The 18,011-nt window shown below is 37.0% G+C and overlaps 1 protein-coding gene across 3 annotated transcripts in view; it reads right to left on the bottom strand.

The window, feature by feature from the left end:
* Window positions 1-2,146: 2,146 nt before the first annotated feature.
* The window catches only part of LOC125134981 (multidrug resistance-associated protein 1-like), an 85,206-nt gene continuing 69,341 nt past the window's right edge, over window positions 2,147-18,011 (bottom strand). For 2 of the 3 annotated variants that reach the window (XM_047794540.1, XM_047794546.1), the window contains 8 exons: window positions 14,231-14,430; window positions 13,382-13,508; window positions 11,148-11,249; window positions 8,749-8,892; window positions 6,305-6,463; window positions 4,906-5,072; window positions 2,961-3,155; window positions 2,147-2,618 (listed from right to left, as the gene is read on the bottom strand). In XM_047794540.1, the coding sequence (XP_047650496.1) occupies window positions 2,486-2,618; window positions 2,961-3,155; window positions 4,906-5,072; window positions 6,305-6,463; window positions 8,749-8,892; window positions 11,148-11,249; window positions 13,382-13,508; window positions 14,231-14,430 (1,227 nt within the window). In that variant the 3' untranslated portion in view covers window positions 2,147-2,485. The remainder of the gene's footprint in view (window positions 2,619-2,960; window positions 3,156-4,905; window positions 5,073-6,304; window positions 6,464-8,748; window positions 8,893-11,147; window positions 11,250-13,381; window positions 13,509-14,230; window positions 14,431-18,011) is intronic. The other variant, XM_047794556.1, reaches the window with a different exon arrangement.

The following is an 18,011-nucleotide window of genomic DNA, read 5'->3' as shown; positions in this document are numbered from 1 at the left end:
ATTGCTTATTTTTCTACTTATTTCTCTAATTTAGGAGACATTTCTTAAATAATGAATTATGAATACCAATTCATGGATTTTGACCATAATGGAGACAAAATTAATCTAGATAGCTTATAAATAATCATATATGATGGACTGCTATAATCTTTTGGTTGGTGATTAATACTTTTATAATTATCTAATAAAATTTGTATTATTCTTTGGGCAAAAAGCTCAATACGTATTTTTTTAAGAAACTCCTTTGATTAATACAGTCTTTTCAAGTGAACCCTTAAATAAAACTAGTAGTTTTGACTCTCCAGTCACTAGTTCCTGTGATTCCTTAATACCTGTTTTAACTACCATTGCTGAGTGATTCAAGTGTATGAAGAAATAGTGACACATCCATATTTATTTCACTTGACAAATAAACAGTGCCCCATTGAGGCAGGCAGCTTCTAATGTGACTGAGTGCTCCTGACCTGGTATTTAAGGCTTCACATGATGAGCCACAGTTAAAATTCAAATGTAGTTTTATGAGAGACCCTAAGCCAGAATCACACAGCTAAGCAATTTCCAGGTTCCTCATTCATGGAAACTGAGATGATACATTTTTGTTGTTTTAAGCTGACTTTTTATTCACTTACTATTCAGTATATGATGGAGTGCTTAATATGTACCAGGAGTGTTCTAAATGTTTTAATAATATTAATTATTTTAACTTTGTTCTAGCAAACATAAGTAGGTACTGTTATCCCCATTTTCAGATAGGAAAAGTAAGGCATAAATGTGTTGAGTAGTTTCTTCAGGATTATACAGTTAATAAGTAGCAGTTATTCAAAATCCAGTCCATGTTTAGCCCCACTACTGTGCTGCCTTATCCAGCCCATGATACAGTCCTATAGTACCTTTTTTGTTCACTACTAATATTTTTTTAACACAATAACATTATCTTGAGTAATTTTGGCTTAGTCATATTTATTTTTCCTTTCCTTTTACTCTTCAAATATATGTGAAGAGGCTGTGATTGATGACTACAGGTATAAATAGGCTAAAACATTAACCGATATTTATGAAATATCCAGTTCCCTTTCTCAATGGAATTCAACAGCTATTTATTCAATGTTTACAGAATACAAAACAGTGCTAGGCACTACAGGGATTGTAAAGACAGGACATTTTAGGTAGCTTACATTCTAAGGAAGGAGGCTTTAGCTAACACAGTGTTTCATGACTTTTAAGGAAACTTTTCATAAATACCCTTAGAGGATAAAGCAAGGTGGTACAAAGTTGTTACACAGCAAGGAGAAAAAAGACGATAAAAGGAAAGACTGATGGGTCTTAACATGTTAAAATATTTTATTAAAATCATCTTGAAAGGAAAATACTATTGAAGTTTGGAAACTTCAAATGTGAAGGGCAATTCAGAGAAATGTTTATAGTATGTAAAACTACCAAACAAAAAAACCTTTCAAAATATAATTAGTACTACAAATCAACAATTTCTGATACATAACTTACTGAGTTTAATTCAGCCAAAACATGATGCTCCATAGAAAATATTTTCTTTACCCGAGTAAAATAGTAAGTATATTATAAAATATTATTTTAAAATAAAGTATATCATAAAACATTAGTTAACATATACTCTTTACAGAAAGCAGCTGTATAGCTCAATAGTTTTTGTGATTTCTCCCATAATTTTATACACCTTACAGTAACTCAACACATAATAAATATGTATAAAATATCTGAATCATATTACTCTAAAATGCCTAGTCATTCATTCTACGAATGTTTGTTTAGTATCAATGATCTGAAAGGTACTATCCTAGGAACCTAACACACAAACTTGGCTAAAATTGGGTTGTTGCCTTTAATGGGGAGACAGATAAAAAATTAAAATAGAGTATGATATCTGCCAGAATAAAGGTAAGCACATGGGACTAATCAGAGCACAGTCTGGATTAGAATGAAGAGCAAAGAGGGAATTCTGGACATGTTTATGAAGAAGGTGACTTCCTTTTGGGGGGGGGTCACGTGTGGCATATGGAAGTTCCCAGGTGAGGGGTCAAATCAGAGCTGCAGCTACAGGCCTACGCCACAGCCACGGCAATGTCTGTGACCAACACTATGGCTCACAGCAACACCAGATCCTTAACTCACTGATTGGGGCCAGGGATCAAACGTGTGTGCTCATGGATACTAGTCAGGTTCATTACCACTGATCCACAACAGGAACTCCAAAGAAGGTGACTTCTGAACAGAGACTTAAAGTATAAATCATATATAGCATTTTGGGCAACATGGAGAAGGCAGATATTCCCTAGAGCATGAATGGAAGAGAGAAGGTTGGGTAGAGCCCAGGATGGCTACAATTACAGTGCTTATCTCTATTTCTGCCAACACATAGCTTAGGGGGATGCTTTTTTGCATTTCTCCCCTGTCATTATTTTTTCAAATATTGATTTTTTTATTTGGTATAATCAATATACATCTAAAGCTATTTATTTTTTGTCCCCAAGTCTTGTCTTATTCCTGCTTCTGTTAGCATTTCAAAGAAACGTCCTTTCTGGCATATCAACTTCTGTGGTGTTTCAAACTCTGCGATTCTTCCAGAGTCTAGAACAAGCACCCTGCAATGTGAAAAGAATCCAGTCAGGTAACCTATAATCAGTGTTTCAGTTCACCCTTCTTGTTCTTGCTATAGTAAAATTTAAATTATTTGTGTGAGTTATGTCAGTACAAAATAAATGTGATTTTTGACTCAGGAAATACATCAAGTTTTCTACTATTCCTTTAGCATTAACATATTCCTCTAGTTACTCTGGAAAGTTTCTTCTATGCTATTAGAGGAAATTTTGTGCCTCTCAGCACAGATAAAATCCTTTATTGGTGGTAAGTAATTAGTGTGTTTTGTATGCTCAATAGCTGCCTCTGTATAAACTGTTTTATTTCTGAAAAACAATAAAGCATACCTGTCAGAATCCATGACAGAATGAAGTCTGTGAGCAATCGTCAGAATGGTGCAATCAGAAAACTCCTTCCTGATTGTGGTCTGCACCAAGCTGTCTGTCTCAAAATCAATGGAGGCTGTTGCCTCATCCAAGATGAGAATTTTTGTTTTTCGCAACAATGCACGAGCAAGACAGATGAGCTGTCGTTGTCCAACACTGTTTAAAAAAACAGTAAAATAATTTCAACAGTGGCATTTATGGTCACACACTTTCTGTCCTAAAATTCTGATTATATGTTATTCTCTTCCTATCTCACCCATTCATTATCTCTCTCTCTTTTTTTTTTTTTTTTTTGGTCTTTGCTATTTCTTGGGCCACTCCCGTGGCATATGGAGGTTCCCAGGCTAGGGGTCCAATCGGAGCTGTAGCCACCGGCCTACGCCAGAGCCACAGCAACGCGGGATCCGAGCCGCATCTGTAACCTACACCACAGCTCACGGCAATGCCGGATCCTTAACCCACTGAGCAAGGGCAGGGACCGAACCCGCAACCTCATAGTTCCTAGTCGGATTCGTTAACCACTGCGCCACGACGGGAACTCCCATTATCTCTTTTCTTTAAGAAATATTCACTAAGTGGGAGTTCCCAGCGTGGTTTAGCAGTTATGAACCCCACTAGTATCCGTGAGGATGCAGGTTTGATCCCTGGCCTTGCTCAGTGGGTTAAGGATCCAGCATTGCCGTGAACTCTGGTGTGGGTCCCACACTTGGCTCGGATCTTGCATTGCTATGGCTGTGGCGTAGACTGTCAGCTGCAGCCCCAACTCAACCCCTAGCCTGGGAATTTCCATATGATGCCGGTGAGGCCCTAAAAGCCGCATAAAATTCAGTGAGTGATTCCTATATGCCAGACTCTGGTCCAAGTTTTGCAAATATAGCAATGAATTAAACAGATAAAAGTCTGTCTATGTGGAGTTTACATGGGGAAACAAAAAGTAAACAAGATAAGTGAGCAAAATGCATAGTAATGAGAAGAATTCAAACATACAGAAAAGGAGGGTAGAAGTGTGGGTATGGCGTGGATATTTTAGATGGGTGTGCCAAAATATCCTCACTGAGAAGATGCCCTTTTTTGGCTCTTTTTACGGCCACACCTGCAACATATGGAAGTTCCTGGGCCAAGGGTCAAATTGGAGCTGCAGCTGCAGGCCTATTCCCCAGTCACAGCAACACCGGATCTGAGTCACATCTGTGACCTATGCCACAGCTTTGGGCAACACCAGATCCGAAACCCACTGAGTGACGCCAGGGATCAAAGCTGCATCTTCCTAGAGACCATGTATTAATCTCCTGAGCTACAGAGGGAACTCTGAGAAAATGCCCTTTAATTCAAGACCTGAAGAAAGTGGAGAGTGAGTCATGCAGATTTTCAGTGGGAACCTGTTCCTGGCAAAGTGAATGGCAGGTATAAAATTCCTGCGGCAGGCAGAAACTGGCCTGGCATATTCATGAAAGAGTAGGAAAGTCAAGGTGACAGAAAGAGAGAGCGGGAGCAGGAGAGTAACAAAGAGGCTGAGTCATTCAGTGTAGGCTTAAGAGTATCCACCAGACTTTCCTTACCACATAAAGGAACTGTCCTAAAAGACATTAAACAGCTGTGAAGAAAAGGCAGCTCCTCATAACATTATTTTTAGAAAGAAAGCTATTAGGAGTCTTTGCAAAAGAAGTTTCAATTAAATAGTGACATTTCACACTGCATTGTTCCTTTGTTTTCCCTTTGTTCCCAGCCAGTGGCTACCATTCTATTTAATTCCTTTTCTTGATCCCCTAGAGGAAATCAGCAGTGGTGCATTTTGAAAGACCAAACCAAATCCTTGGTAGCTCGGGAGTGACTTCCCTCTGAGGCAAACTTGCTTCTAAAAAGCCTAGAAAGAATAACCTGGCAAGCTCTGTTCTTAGCAGCTCACCTGAGGTTTTCCCCACCCTCTGAAATCTCATGCAGCAGCTTCTTCGGAAGGGACTGTACAAACTCTTTTAAGTGACACAGCTCCAGCACCTCCCACAGCTCGCCATCAGAATACTTGTCTAGGGGGTCCAGGTTCATTTGAAGCGTTCCAGAAAACAAAACCGGATCCTAGAGAATAACACAGTTACCAGTAACCTTACTGTCGCATGAGGCATACATACATTAAATGAGGAAAAACAAAATGATCAAAACTAAATAGTTATCAAATTCATTTTATACTGAAACCAATAGTAAGGAGAATCAGAATAAGCTACGAGTTAGATTAAATCATATAAACTCCCTGATTCTTCCTCCTCCTCTTATTAATAATGTCAATAACAACCTCAATAATGATGGTGATAGTAGCCATTTAGTCAGGGGATATGAAATAATGCAGAAAATAACCAAATAAATGCCATCTATACTATACATACAATATTATCAATCAGAACACCAACCCAGAAAGATAGGAGTCAGTATCTCCATTTGACAGATAGTGACCTGAAGGTGTCAAAAAACTCTTGTTCAAGGACACATTGAAGGTAAGTGCTCAAGGAGATTTCAAAGAGGACAAGTCCATGCTCTTTCCAATACAACCAATATGCCTAGTGAAACTATTTTACTACACCTGTTTTGATTTATAAGTGAAGAACTGTTTCTTCTCTCCACTAAAATTTTTCCCTGCTAGAATTTCAGATTTTACGCAAATTTGTTTTGAAGTAAATTCACAAATGCAAGTATATATTTAAACAATATGACAAAGATCATAGTATTTTAAAATATTTTTAGAAAAAAAAGATATTTCAGAAATGCTCAGCTTAAATCTCTCAAACTCAAATGAATATGTCATCCTTGACTAGAGAGGCATATCATTCAGCCAATTTGCCTACTTGCTAATGACCAAATTCTTTTGATGCCACAGGTGGAAAAATCAAAGGACTTGAGAAAAAAGATCTGACTAAATTATTGCTCTTTTAATTTTTTTTAATGTTTCTAAAGTTCAAGTCAAAAGAGTCCTACATTCCAATTACCAACTAAGCAAAAGTCTCAGTAAATGTTTTTTTCTTTCAAAAATACCAATGCTTTTTGGTCTGATATCTTCCCTCAGATTTTATTTGTATTTATTATTACAAAGGAAACTTGTAAAGCAATGTAACAGTTTTTCAAATAGATAAAGGCACATCAGAAGACTTCAGAGTAAGAGTGTTTATTAATAGGATTCAATTACATAGTGATTTTTCATTATGCACTTAAAATAAGCTGGCTCCCCCAAACAAATGCATATGCTTGAAAAGAACAGAGTCTATTAAAAAAAGTTCACCTGGGGGGTTAAGAAAGACTAACGGCAAAATGGTCTTTACCTGTGGAATAATATTAAGTTTGCCACGAAGGTCATGAAGCCCAATAGTAGATATGTCAATTCCATCAATAAGAATTTTGCCTCCTGATCTTTCCACAATTCTAAATAGACAATTTGATAGTGTTGATTTGCCAGCTCCAGTTCGCCCCACAATTCCAATCTATAATGAAATTATCATAAAAGGTCTATATTATACTTTTTGTCAGGGAAGGGGTCTTTGTACTGACAATAAATACACTACATGTCGGTACTTTAAATACATCCCATGTCAGTGAGATCTAATTTTACTAGTCAGAATAACCTTGACTGTCATGGAAGACGTAATGTGATTTTCAAGGATCGTCTTTATCCAGACACTCCTTACTCACTGGAAAGGCTTGGGCTAATATGCATGTTTCCTCTAGTTTTGAGTAATTTAGTTACCACCTAACTAGGGTATATCAGCAGCCCAGGAAGAGCAGGTGATCCTGAACCATCTATTAAGAGTGTGGTTATTTAAAAGACAAATAATGGGGTCATTTTCTCTGGACTTTCAAAATCAGGTTTCCCCACCATCCCTTTCCCCAACAAGCAAACAAAGGGGACTAGAACTCTTTCCTTAGATAGGCAAGAAAATCTAAAGGAATATCTGCAAACTTCTTTGGTGTACCAAAACAGCTACTGAATTAGAACTATTAAAGGTGGTCACAAATAATACATGAGGATTTGGGGCTTGTGAACAAAATAATCAGCTGTCATAAACATCCAGTGATTGCACATGTTCCTCTGGCCACGAGAATTAAAGCAATCTCCTCTGGGTGCCAATTTGTGTCTTGCTGTTGGCAGAAACATTAGGCAAAGGGAACAGTACAGTGGTTGGTTTGCCCTTAATAAAAGATTTTTTGTCTTGCTTTTTTTTTTTTTTTCTTGGCCATACCCACAGCATATGGAAAAACCTGAGTTATAGCAGTGTCAATGTTGGATCCTTAACCTCTTGGCCACCAGGGAACTCCAAAGATCTTAAATCTTAAATCCAACATACTATATCAGAAAAAAACATGGATATGTTGAATTAATTAGAATAATCAAAATTCCACAATGATTTCATTTGTTGCAAATTATTTCTATTCTTGATGTCAATGCAGTGGACCTGGTTTAGAGGACTAGAAAAAGATATTTGGGGTCATCAAAGACATGTCTCTGAAAAAGAGAATGCGGAACATTGCTTGCTAATTTTTAAAAGATTTTACTTTTATTTATTTGTGAAATATCAATCTGGTTAGGGAAATATGTTTTCATAAAACTTTTTGAAAACTATAGGAAAAATCATCTAAAACCCCATCACCTAGAGAGAATCAAAACCCTATCACCTAGAGAGACTCACTATTTATGCTAAACTGTTCTAGGGTTATTGCTAATATGTATATTTGATTTTTAAAATAAAAATGATATACTATAGCTTTGTATATAGTTTTTATTAACTAAATTACCCCTCAAGTATTTTTCCATGTCACTAATGGTCTTGGAAATATGACGTCACTGACTTTAAAAATATTCTCCCCTATGGCTTTACTGGGTAGGTAGATATTATCTTATTGTTTTATTGTTGAACTTCACATACTAGAGGAAGTAAAAACAAAGTATACTAATAGGGTATATTTTCAAAGGAAATGAAATTAGTATCATGACAAGAAATCCGCACTCCCAAGTTCACAGCAATATTGCTCACAGGAACCAAGATATAGAAACAACCTAAGTGTCTGCCATAGATGAATAGAAAATACATGTGAATTATATGTATATATATATATATATATAAAATTCTGCCATAAAACATGAAGAAAATCCTTCCATTTGTGGTAACATGGGTAATCCTAGAGGACACTATGCTAAGTAAAAGAAGTCAGACACAGAAAAATATTATATGAGTTCACTTATATGTGGAATCTAAAAGTGTCAAACTCATAGTACCAGAGACTAGAAAGTGATTACAGGAGCTGAGGGGTAGGGAAAATGGGGAGATATTGATTAAAGTGTACAAACTTTCAGTTATAAGATGAATATATTCTAGGGATCTAATGTACAGCAGTAACTATAGTTAATACTATGAAATTTGCTAAGAAAGTACATTTTAAGTGTTCTTAAGATTGTGGCAATCACTTCACAATATATATGTATATCAAATTATCACACTATACACTCTAAATATATATAATTTTAATTATTAATCATACCTCAATAAAACTAAAATATAGTAAAATCATGTTTCACAATATATATGAACAATTTAAAATATTTTTATTTATAGAGGAAAAACTTATACTGTACATACCAACCATATGTCTTTATTACTTTTATATGAAATTTGAACAAATGACCATCGCATTCAATACCACAGTGTACTTTGGCCTTAATGAATATATTCAGATAAAAGGGAAAGTGAAACTTATGAAATATGTATGTTACCTTCTCTTCCTCATGAGTCTGGAAAGTGATATCTTGTAATGCTAAACTAAGATCATCTCGGTATCGAGCCTGATAATTAATAAATTCCACTATCCCTTTATTGGGCCATTGTGATGGAGGCCTTTTAGACATTATCCAAGGTGCCTTAAAACAAAGAAATATTTTAAAAGTATAATTATAATAAAAAATACCTTTCCCCTCAAAATAATTCTCATGCATGTAAACAGTTAAAACAAAATTAATGAAAGACAACATTTGCAGATGTTATGATTTTTCTGAAGAGAGTATAAAATAATATCAACATAAATCTTATCCAGTTATAAGAAAATCTTAGAAATAAATTTTTACACATAAAAGGCTTCCCATCTTCTATGGAGTCATTACGAAAAATCTTATAAATCCCTACAAAGGAGCTGAAGGCAACCTGCAATTTTAGCTGAGATGAGGACAGTTTGTCATTTATTTATTTCCAAAATACTGAGTGTTTACTGTGACAGTCAATTCTTTAGTTGCTAGAGATACAGCAGTGAGAAAAACAGTAATTCTTGTTCTTACAGAGCTTACATGCTGGTGAGGAGAGACAGAAAGAACTGCATAGCTTAAGTAAAACATTAGCTGATGATAAAACTTTGGAAGACAGGAAATAGGCAGGGTTTGTGTAATTTTAAGTAGGGTGGTTAGAAAAGGTTTGATTGGACATGGTGAGGAAACAAGCTACACGGATGTCAGAGGAAGGACTTTCCGGGTAAAGGAAGCTAAATACACATGCTAAGGACTTGAGACAGGGGCCTAGGCTGGAAAACTGGAGGAAGAGCAGGAAGTAGAAGAACACACAAAAGAGTGCGGTGCCCAGCCAGCAAGGTGAAGTGTTTTCATGAGGGGAGGTGATCACAAGCGTCAAATAATAGGCCAAATAAAGTGAAGATGGAGATGGTACCATTGGTGAACTTGACCAGAGCAGGTTCAGCGAAGCAGTGAGATTTAGAATATGTTTGACAAGGATCCCAAATGAATGAGAGAATGCAAGTACAGGTGACCATTCCAAAGAATTCTACTGTAGAGAGAAGCAGAGAAATGAGGCTATAGTGGAGTAAATAGGGTTATCCAGACAAATTCACTTTTTTTCCACACCAAAAGCTTTTGCAACAGTATCTGTCACCACTTGCATCAAATTACATAAAGGTGATTATTTTCTTTAAAAAAATGTTTTTTTTTGGGTGTGTGTGCACACATTGTCTTTTTTTTAAATGAAAAAAGCATATATTAGAAAAAGATTTAGAAAACATAGAAAACAGTAAAATTTTTGCATTAGTCTCCCATGGCAGTAGGTTGAGCAAACTGAATATTGATAACAGTGATTGTGATTGTAACCGTCGACAAATCATTCATGGAATTTGTATGAAAAAGGAAGGTAACACCTAGGAAAAAGTCTAGAGGAAGATTCAAAGTTTAGGTAAGAGTTGGAGTTTGTAGAAAATATTTTAGCATCTTTATAGGCTGAAAGGAGCAAAGCGGTTGTTGAGGTGCTGAAATGTAGGAATTAGAGAAGGTGGTCAGTGGAGCAAGGCCAGAGAAAAGATACGAAGAGAGTTAACAAAAATACAACTGGGCATTTGCAGGTTTTTATTTGGAGGAGTTATGAGCAAAAGAGGAAAGTTTCCTGAAGATTTAGATACCTTTATGGGTAGATTGAATGTGATACAAAAATTCAGCATATAACTTTTATCATCTGCCCTGTTAATTCATGGAACCAGGAGACAGAAATAACCTAGATTAGTAAAATATGTAGATAATGCAAATAATATACCCTGTCCTTAATCTAACTCTTCTCTCTTCCAAATTATAGTCCATTAAAGGGAACAAAGCAGACTGATTTATTCACCTCCTCTTTCCCAGCCACAGAGATGCTAATGATGAGTAAATGCAACAGAAAGTATACGCAAGAAAGACACAGTTAATTTGAAAACTGCACAATCAGATTCTAAATAATTATGAGATGACTATATTAAAACACTTTTCTCAATGTAAAATCTTCACAAAGTTATAATTGTAGGTTGCATATTTTACTCTGCATTGGTAGGGGGCAAATCACCATGCCTCTTAAAAATAGATGATCGTATTTCATTTTTATAACAATACTGAAATAAGATGTGTCTTAAAATTTATCGACTGTCCTCATTTAACTTGCAGGTTTTTTTTTTCTATTTTGCTGATTACATAAAATAATAATGGTGTATGTTATAACAGGTTTGGATTTTAATTTTGTTGAAATATTGGATATTACAACATGAATTTGGAAATGCAGATTTTGTTTAAAATTTATTTTTAAACGGTCAATTCAAGGTGCATTACAATATCTTAATTCTGCATCCATTTATTGGTTATTTAGGTGTGCTTACCTCTTTATCCATATTTTCATATTCACAAACTCTTTCAATGGACACTGCATTGGTTTCAATTTCACATGCTTTCCTTACCCAAAAATTCAAAGACTGAGTAATCTGGGAGTGAAAAATCAAGATCTTAATGAATATTAGTCTTTTACAAAATATTAATAATACTTTATAAAGTTTCATTTTTCAGAAATTTCATATACATTATCTCTTTGAATTATTTAATAATTTGAGAAGTAAGCATATTTATCCATAGAAACACATATGTGCCTCTTTAAGTTTGTTAATTCATTAATATCATGAACAGTGGTTATTTGGCAGAAGATGGAATGAACGTAATTCGACATATATTAAAGGAGTTCATACTTGGTGTAAGAAATGATGAATACCAAGATTGATGGGATATGCCTCAAGAAATGTACAACATAAATGAGAAAAAACTCTGCACAATGTTACCTTTGGCATTCTTTACCATCTTTCTTCAGGAGGATTCTAATTTTCTGACTACTACCTTTTTTTTTTCTTTCAAATTCTACTTTCTTTGCAAGTACCTTATGCCCAAATATTGGTTCTCCAAGGTTGTAACTTCAAATCTAATTCTAAAAGTCAAAAAACCTTTCACAATTCAGATTTTTTCCTGAATTTGGTGCTAAATCACTTGATGGCCAATGTGTCTTGAATTGATATCGGCCTCCTTAAAGTGTTTATTTAACCCACTTAAGGTGCTGGAGTTCCCGTAATGGCGCAGCGGAAATGAATCCAACTAGGAACCATGAGGTTGCAGGTTCAATCCCTGGCCTCGTTCAGTGGGTTAAGGATCCGGCGTTGCTGTGACTTGTGGTGTAGGTTGCAGACATGGCTCAGATCTGGCATTGCTGTGGCTGTGGTGTAGGCTGGCAGCTGTAGCTCTGATTCGACCCCTAGCTGAGAAATTTCATATGCTACAGGGGTGGGCCTAAAAGGCAAAAAAAAAAAAAAAAAAGAAAAGAAAAAAAATCATAATGCACTTAAGGTGTAAATTCATTCATTTCACTGCAGAACAAGTATTTCGTTGCAGGAAGGGGGACCCCTTTCAGGGCCCGAGTGTGGGCTCTTGTCTAACACTCAGAAATGAACTATCTGAGGAGACAAATATGCTGACAAAGCAAAAGACTTTATTGGGAAGAGGTGCCAGGGCAGAGGGCAGCAGATTAAATGAAGGGAACCTAGGAGCACTGCTCTGCCACATGGCTTGCAGTCTGAGGTTTTACAGGAATGGGATTAACTTCTGGGTTGTTTCTGGCCAGTCATCTTGCTTAGCCCATTCTTGGTCTGGCTCAGGTCCTTCTTGGCAGGACCTCTCAGCCAAAATGGATCTCAGTGCCAAGGATTCTGGGAGGTTGGTTGTCTTTTCCCTCCTTTGGCCCTTTCCAAGTTCTCCTGGTTAGTCTTTAGGGCAGGACTATGATCCTTATCAGGGCCTCCTGTTGTGAGACAACTCATGCAAGTGACTATTATTGTGCCTGGTCAAGATGGGTGGTTTCAGTCAATGGTCTCCTATCAGTTTGATTATAGATTCTGCCCCAAGCCCTGCATATATATACTTATGCATTATATTTCCTTCCTGGAGGTCTACGTTCTGAATTCTGAAATGCAACTGACCTTAAGGGTTTTAGAGAAGAGACTAAGGGCATGTACCCAAATCATCTAGACTCATCTTTTTAAAAATGTGAAATTATATTAGGCAGTTTAAGAAAATTTATATTTTACAAAGGGGGTCTGAAAATAGTCATAAGCACTAGTGCTCTGCGATGTAATATAAACTAGAGATTACAGGAAAAAATTCAAGCAGGGAAGAGGCAGAGTATATATTCTCCCCAGAGTTATGTCTTCTCTTTGTTTAGTTTGAGCAAAGTGGATGGATAGGCCACAGTAGAGAGGGGCCCTAAAATTGTTATACTTTATAAAGCTACAAGGATAGGGGAGCAGGAAAATTCTGAGTAATGACGCAACAGCAAGAGTGCCCTGGTGCTCAAGCACTGGGCCTTGGGTATCAGTCTGCACTTGCTGTGAACTAACTTAGAAATGCAGAGCTGGTCTTTTGCTAGCAACAAAACAGAGAAAGAAATGAGTCTCTAGGGTAACCCAGATTTGTCTCTCATTACTTAGTTAATAGAATCTGTAATTCAAACAGGCAACGGAGAGGAAAGCTTAATTAATTGGATTATAAACATATCATATACCACAAAATCATTACTTACATTTAGGGCATAGGATATGGACAAACCAACAATTGCTGAATCTATAGAATCGCCAGCCAGCACAGCAAGCAGTGCAGCGAACAACACCATTAGGTTGCCAAGAAATTCAAGTCTAACAGACAGCCACCTGCCATAATGAAAAATATTCCTGAACTGAGATGCAAAAGCACTTAGTATGAGCTCTCCTCTGGGAAATGAAGAGGTAAACATCAACAGCCACTTTCTCTTTTTCCTCACTTACTTAGAACTCAATGAAACATAGGATTATTGCAATGACGATTGAGTAAAGGATTTCTCGGCATAAAAACATACTTTGCTTTTGCAGAACTTTGCTTTAAAACTTAGAATTAAACATCAAAAGAAAGGAAGACCAGCTAAAATGATGCATTTATTTTAAAATTTCATTGGAAAAATCAATTATCTTTCTGACTACATACACATTTTTATGATAAAATTGGTCTCTAAAAGCTAAAATGTGCCCTACCATTTAATATTTGTTTCTCCTTTATCTAAAATATATACCTTCAAATTTAAAATATTATAAATTACTGTATGCAAGTAAAATATATCCTACAAATATAAAGTACAACACAGCATCAAATCTTCAGTAATTCTAATAGCGTCCTGCATAAACTTGCAGGACTTTATTTTCACATAAAGTAGCATGAACTTTTCATATAGATACTAATAGGTATAATTTAACTTAAATGCACCTTAAATACTAGAAATATTTAAAATCTTAATTTTTTTTTGATGAAATGACATTACAAAACACTCTTCCTGTTTAGAAGCCAGTGAACAAGATATCCAAGAAGAGACTAGTCCTGAACTAGGTATATGGTATATTACCTGTTTGCGATCACACTGTTGTAGAAACAGATCAAATTCTCATTCACCAGCTCTTTGTTTTGCCGAATGAACCTTTGCTCATATCCAAATGCCCTGATTGTGGACACCCCCGACAGAGTTTCGCTGAAGTGGGAAATGACAGGAGAGCGAGATGCTCCTGCCAACCTCCGAATCTGCCGAGAGCTAGCCATGTAGTATCTCTAATGGGAAGACAGAAAAAGATGGTTGGAAAGATGTAGCCAAGATTGCTTCAGTAGTTTGAAAATGGCAAGACACTTGGGTGGTAGGTTGAAGACTGGCTCCCAAAAGTTAAGTTCAAGTTCTAACTTCCAGGAGCTGAGTGTATGACCTTATCTGGAAATAGAATCTTTGCAGATAGCATTAAGGATCTTGAGATGAGATCATCCAGGATTTAGGGTGGGCCCAAAATCCAGTCTGAGTGTCCTTAGAAAAGGAGAAGCCACAGACAAGGGGAGAAAGCGTGTGAAGAGGACACTGTAGTGATATACTTACAAGACAAGGAAAATGCCAGGGGTCGCTGACAGCCCCAGAATCTAGGAGAGAACCATGCAACAGAAACCCTCAGAGCCTCCAGAAGGAACCAGCCCTTCCTACTCCTGGATTTTGGACTTTCTGCCTCCAGAATTGTAAGCAAATAAAATTTCAGTTGTTTTAAATCACCGAGTGTTACAGGAGCTCCTAGAAACGAATGCACCTTTGTAACAGTAAAAAGCCCCAATTCTGGAGAGCACAACTAAAACATAATTGGGCAAAATTTCACTTGGATAATGTTCTCAAACAAGTATTCCTGAGAATGTAGCATGGAAAAAGCTCTGTGTTACACGTTAAAAGTGTAGCCAGGCAGTTAATCATTAAACAAAGGAAGAAAACCAAGTATACAAAAAATAATATTTTTGTACCTAAACATGAGTAGCAAAAAAAAAATATATTTTTTCTTTACAGAAACCATCAACATGGCCACAATTATAATTGGCCATTTCCCTTCTGACTTGCGTTGAGGACAGTTGGGGTGAGGGGAGAGCTGGGTAGAGTGTGCCCTGACTTAACTGGACCATCATTCATCAGCCCCAGATAATTGCTACAAACTGGACACGAAAATCAAGAGTTGACACATCTTGCAAGATTTTTCAGTAGAAAAGCTCGATTTGCAATTTTACATAAAATTCCTGATTTTAAAATGTCTTCATTTTGGTAAAAACACTGGGCCAGCTAAGCAAAAACCTATCTGAAGCTACATGTGACCTGTCTGGCTGCTAATTACAAACTCTGCTCTATGCTAAGCGCTCTGGAGAAAACAATGATTACAGCATTCTGAGACTGCAAGGGGACTTAAGGGACTGCCATACATAAAGTTTCATAGAGATTCAGTGAACTGTAGAAGCTCTGGAGTCCTTCCATGACACTGCCCAGAGAATTGAATTTAAGAACATTTGATCTAGATTAACGCTTCTCATACTTTAGTAAAAATCACTTGGAAGATTTTTTTTTTTTTTGTCTTTTTAGAGCCACACTTGAGGCATATGGAAGTTCCCAGACTAGGGGGTTGAATCGGAGCTGTAGCTGCTGGCCTATGCCACAGCCATAGCAACCCAGGATCCAAGTTGCATCTGTGACCTACACCATAGCTCAGGGCAACGCCGGATCCTTGACCCACTGAGCAAGGCCAGGGATTGAACCTGAGTCCTCTTGAATGGTAGTCAGATTCATTTCCACTAAGCCACAGTGGGAACTCCCCACTCAGATGATTTTTAATTTTTTTTTTCTTTTTGCACTTTTTTTTTTTGTCTTTTTGCCATTTCTTGGGCCACTCCCGTGGCATATGGAGGTTCCCAGGTTAGGGGTCTAATCGGAGCTGTAGCTGCCAGCCTACACCACAGCCACAGCAACACAGGATCCGAGCCGGGTCTGTGAACTACAGCACAGCTCACAGCAACGCCGGATCCTTAACCCACTGAGCAAGGCCAGGGATCGAACCCGCGACCCCATGGTTCCTAGTCGGATTCGTTAACCACTGCGCCACAACGGGAACTCCTCTTTTTGCACATTTTTAAAGTATAATTGATTTACAGTGTTGTGCCAATTTCTGCTGCACAGCAAAATTTTATATATATATGTATATACATTACATGTATATATATATATATATATATATATATATATATATATACATTCTTTTTCTCATATTATCTTCTTTCATGTTCTATCCCAAGACACTGCCTATAGTTCCCTGTGCTGTACAGTAGGAACTCATTGCTTAGCCATTCTAAATATAATAGTTGGCATTTATTAACCCCAGACTCCCAGTCCTCCCACTCCCTCCCCCTACCCTCATGGCAACCACAAGTCTGTTCTCTATGGCTGTGTGTCTATTCCTGTTCACTTGGAAGATTGTTAAAAGACAGCCTCTTGGGCCCCACCCTGAGAGATTTTTTATTTCCCCCAAGCTCTATTAGAGTATGACTAACACATAAAAATTACATATATTTTGGTTATAAAATGTGATCTTTTAAAATAAAGAGGTGAAATCAGAGATTTTGATTCGAAAGGCCTGAGGTATGGCCCATGGGTCCAGGGACCACACTTCGAGTAGCACTGCTCTAAAGCAAACCTCTTATTTTACAGGGGAAAGAAACAAAGCCAGGCATGGGAAGTGATGTGCCAAATGCGGGAGCCAGGAAAGTGACTAGAATTTGAGGTTCCTCAATCTACATACAGGGCTCACCCTCCAACGTTTCCTCTAACATGAGATGGTTTCTAGATTCTTTTCTACTCCTTGTGCCCTTGTTACATTGTAAGCAGATAAAATTGCTCCTCAACACAGTCCCTCAACTTCTTAATTTTTTTTTAACTACATGAGATAGGATTTACAGTCTCACTGAGGAGACAATTTTTGGCTTACTAAAATAAACAAAAAACCCCAAAGAACCATACAAAAAAAAAAAAACCAGCCTTTAATACTAGCAGTATAATAAATTGATAATAACTAGATGAGTCATATCTCTTTGCACTATTTTGGCAGAGAATGGTTCACACAGAAAGTAGAATATGGCCTAGGTGGATGGTGAGGGTCTAGACAGGCAGAGAAAAATAGGGACAACATCGGAAGTAGGAGGAAAAATAATAGTAAATGTGTAGAGATGAGCAAATGATTAACATCCTGGTTTGGGCAGATTAAACTCCAATAAGAATGTAAAAAGTTAGGTTTTGAGAAAACATTAAACTTCAAGAACTGCATCCTTGTGTGTAAAGAGCCTCAAAATACTTTTCTTTTTTGGGGGGGTCTTTTTGGGACTGCATCCAGGGCATATGGAGAATCCCAGGCTAGGGGTCTAATAGGAGCTGTAGCTGCCAGCCTACACCACAGCCACAGCAATGCAGGATCCGAGCCGGGTCTGTGGACTACAGCACAGCTCACAGCAACGCCGGATCCTTAAACCACTGAGTAAGGCCAGGGATCGAACCTGAGTCCTCAAGGATACTAGTTGGGTTCATTATTGCTGAGCCACAATAGGAACTTCTCAAAATACTTTTATATTTAATTTAAATACATGTTAAGAAATTTCACTTCATTTCATTTTTGTACCATAGCCTCACAGTGACATAATTTTGGAATTCAAATTGGTTGAAGACATTTTAATTGGAATATAAAGATATATATATGTGTACCTATCTATCTATCTATATATATATATCATGAGAAATCTGTTTAGTTTTTCCAGCAATAGCTTGCTGATGGATCATAGGACAAAAAGGCAATACA

Source organism: Phacochoerus africanus, chromosome 1, assembly GCF_016906955.1.
Source record: "Phacochoerus africanus isolate WHEZ1 chromosome 1, ROS_Pafr_v1, whole genome shotgun sequence".
NCBI classification, from domain to species: domain Eukaryota; kingdom Metazoa; phylum Chordata; class Mammalia; order Artiodactyla; family Suidae; genus Phacochoerus; species Phacochoerus africanus.
Note: the sequence above shows the minus strand (reverse complement) of the source record. Positions and strands in the feature narration are given on the sequence as shown.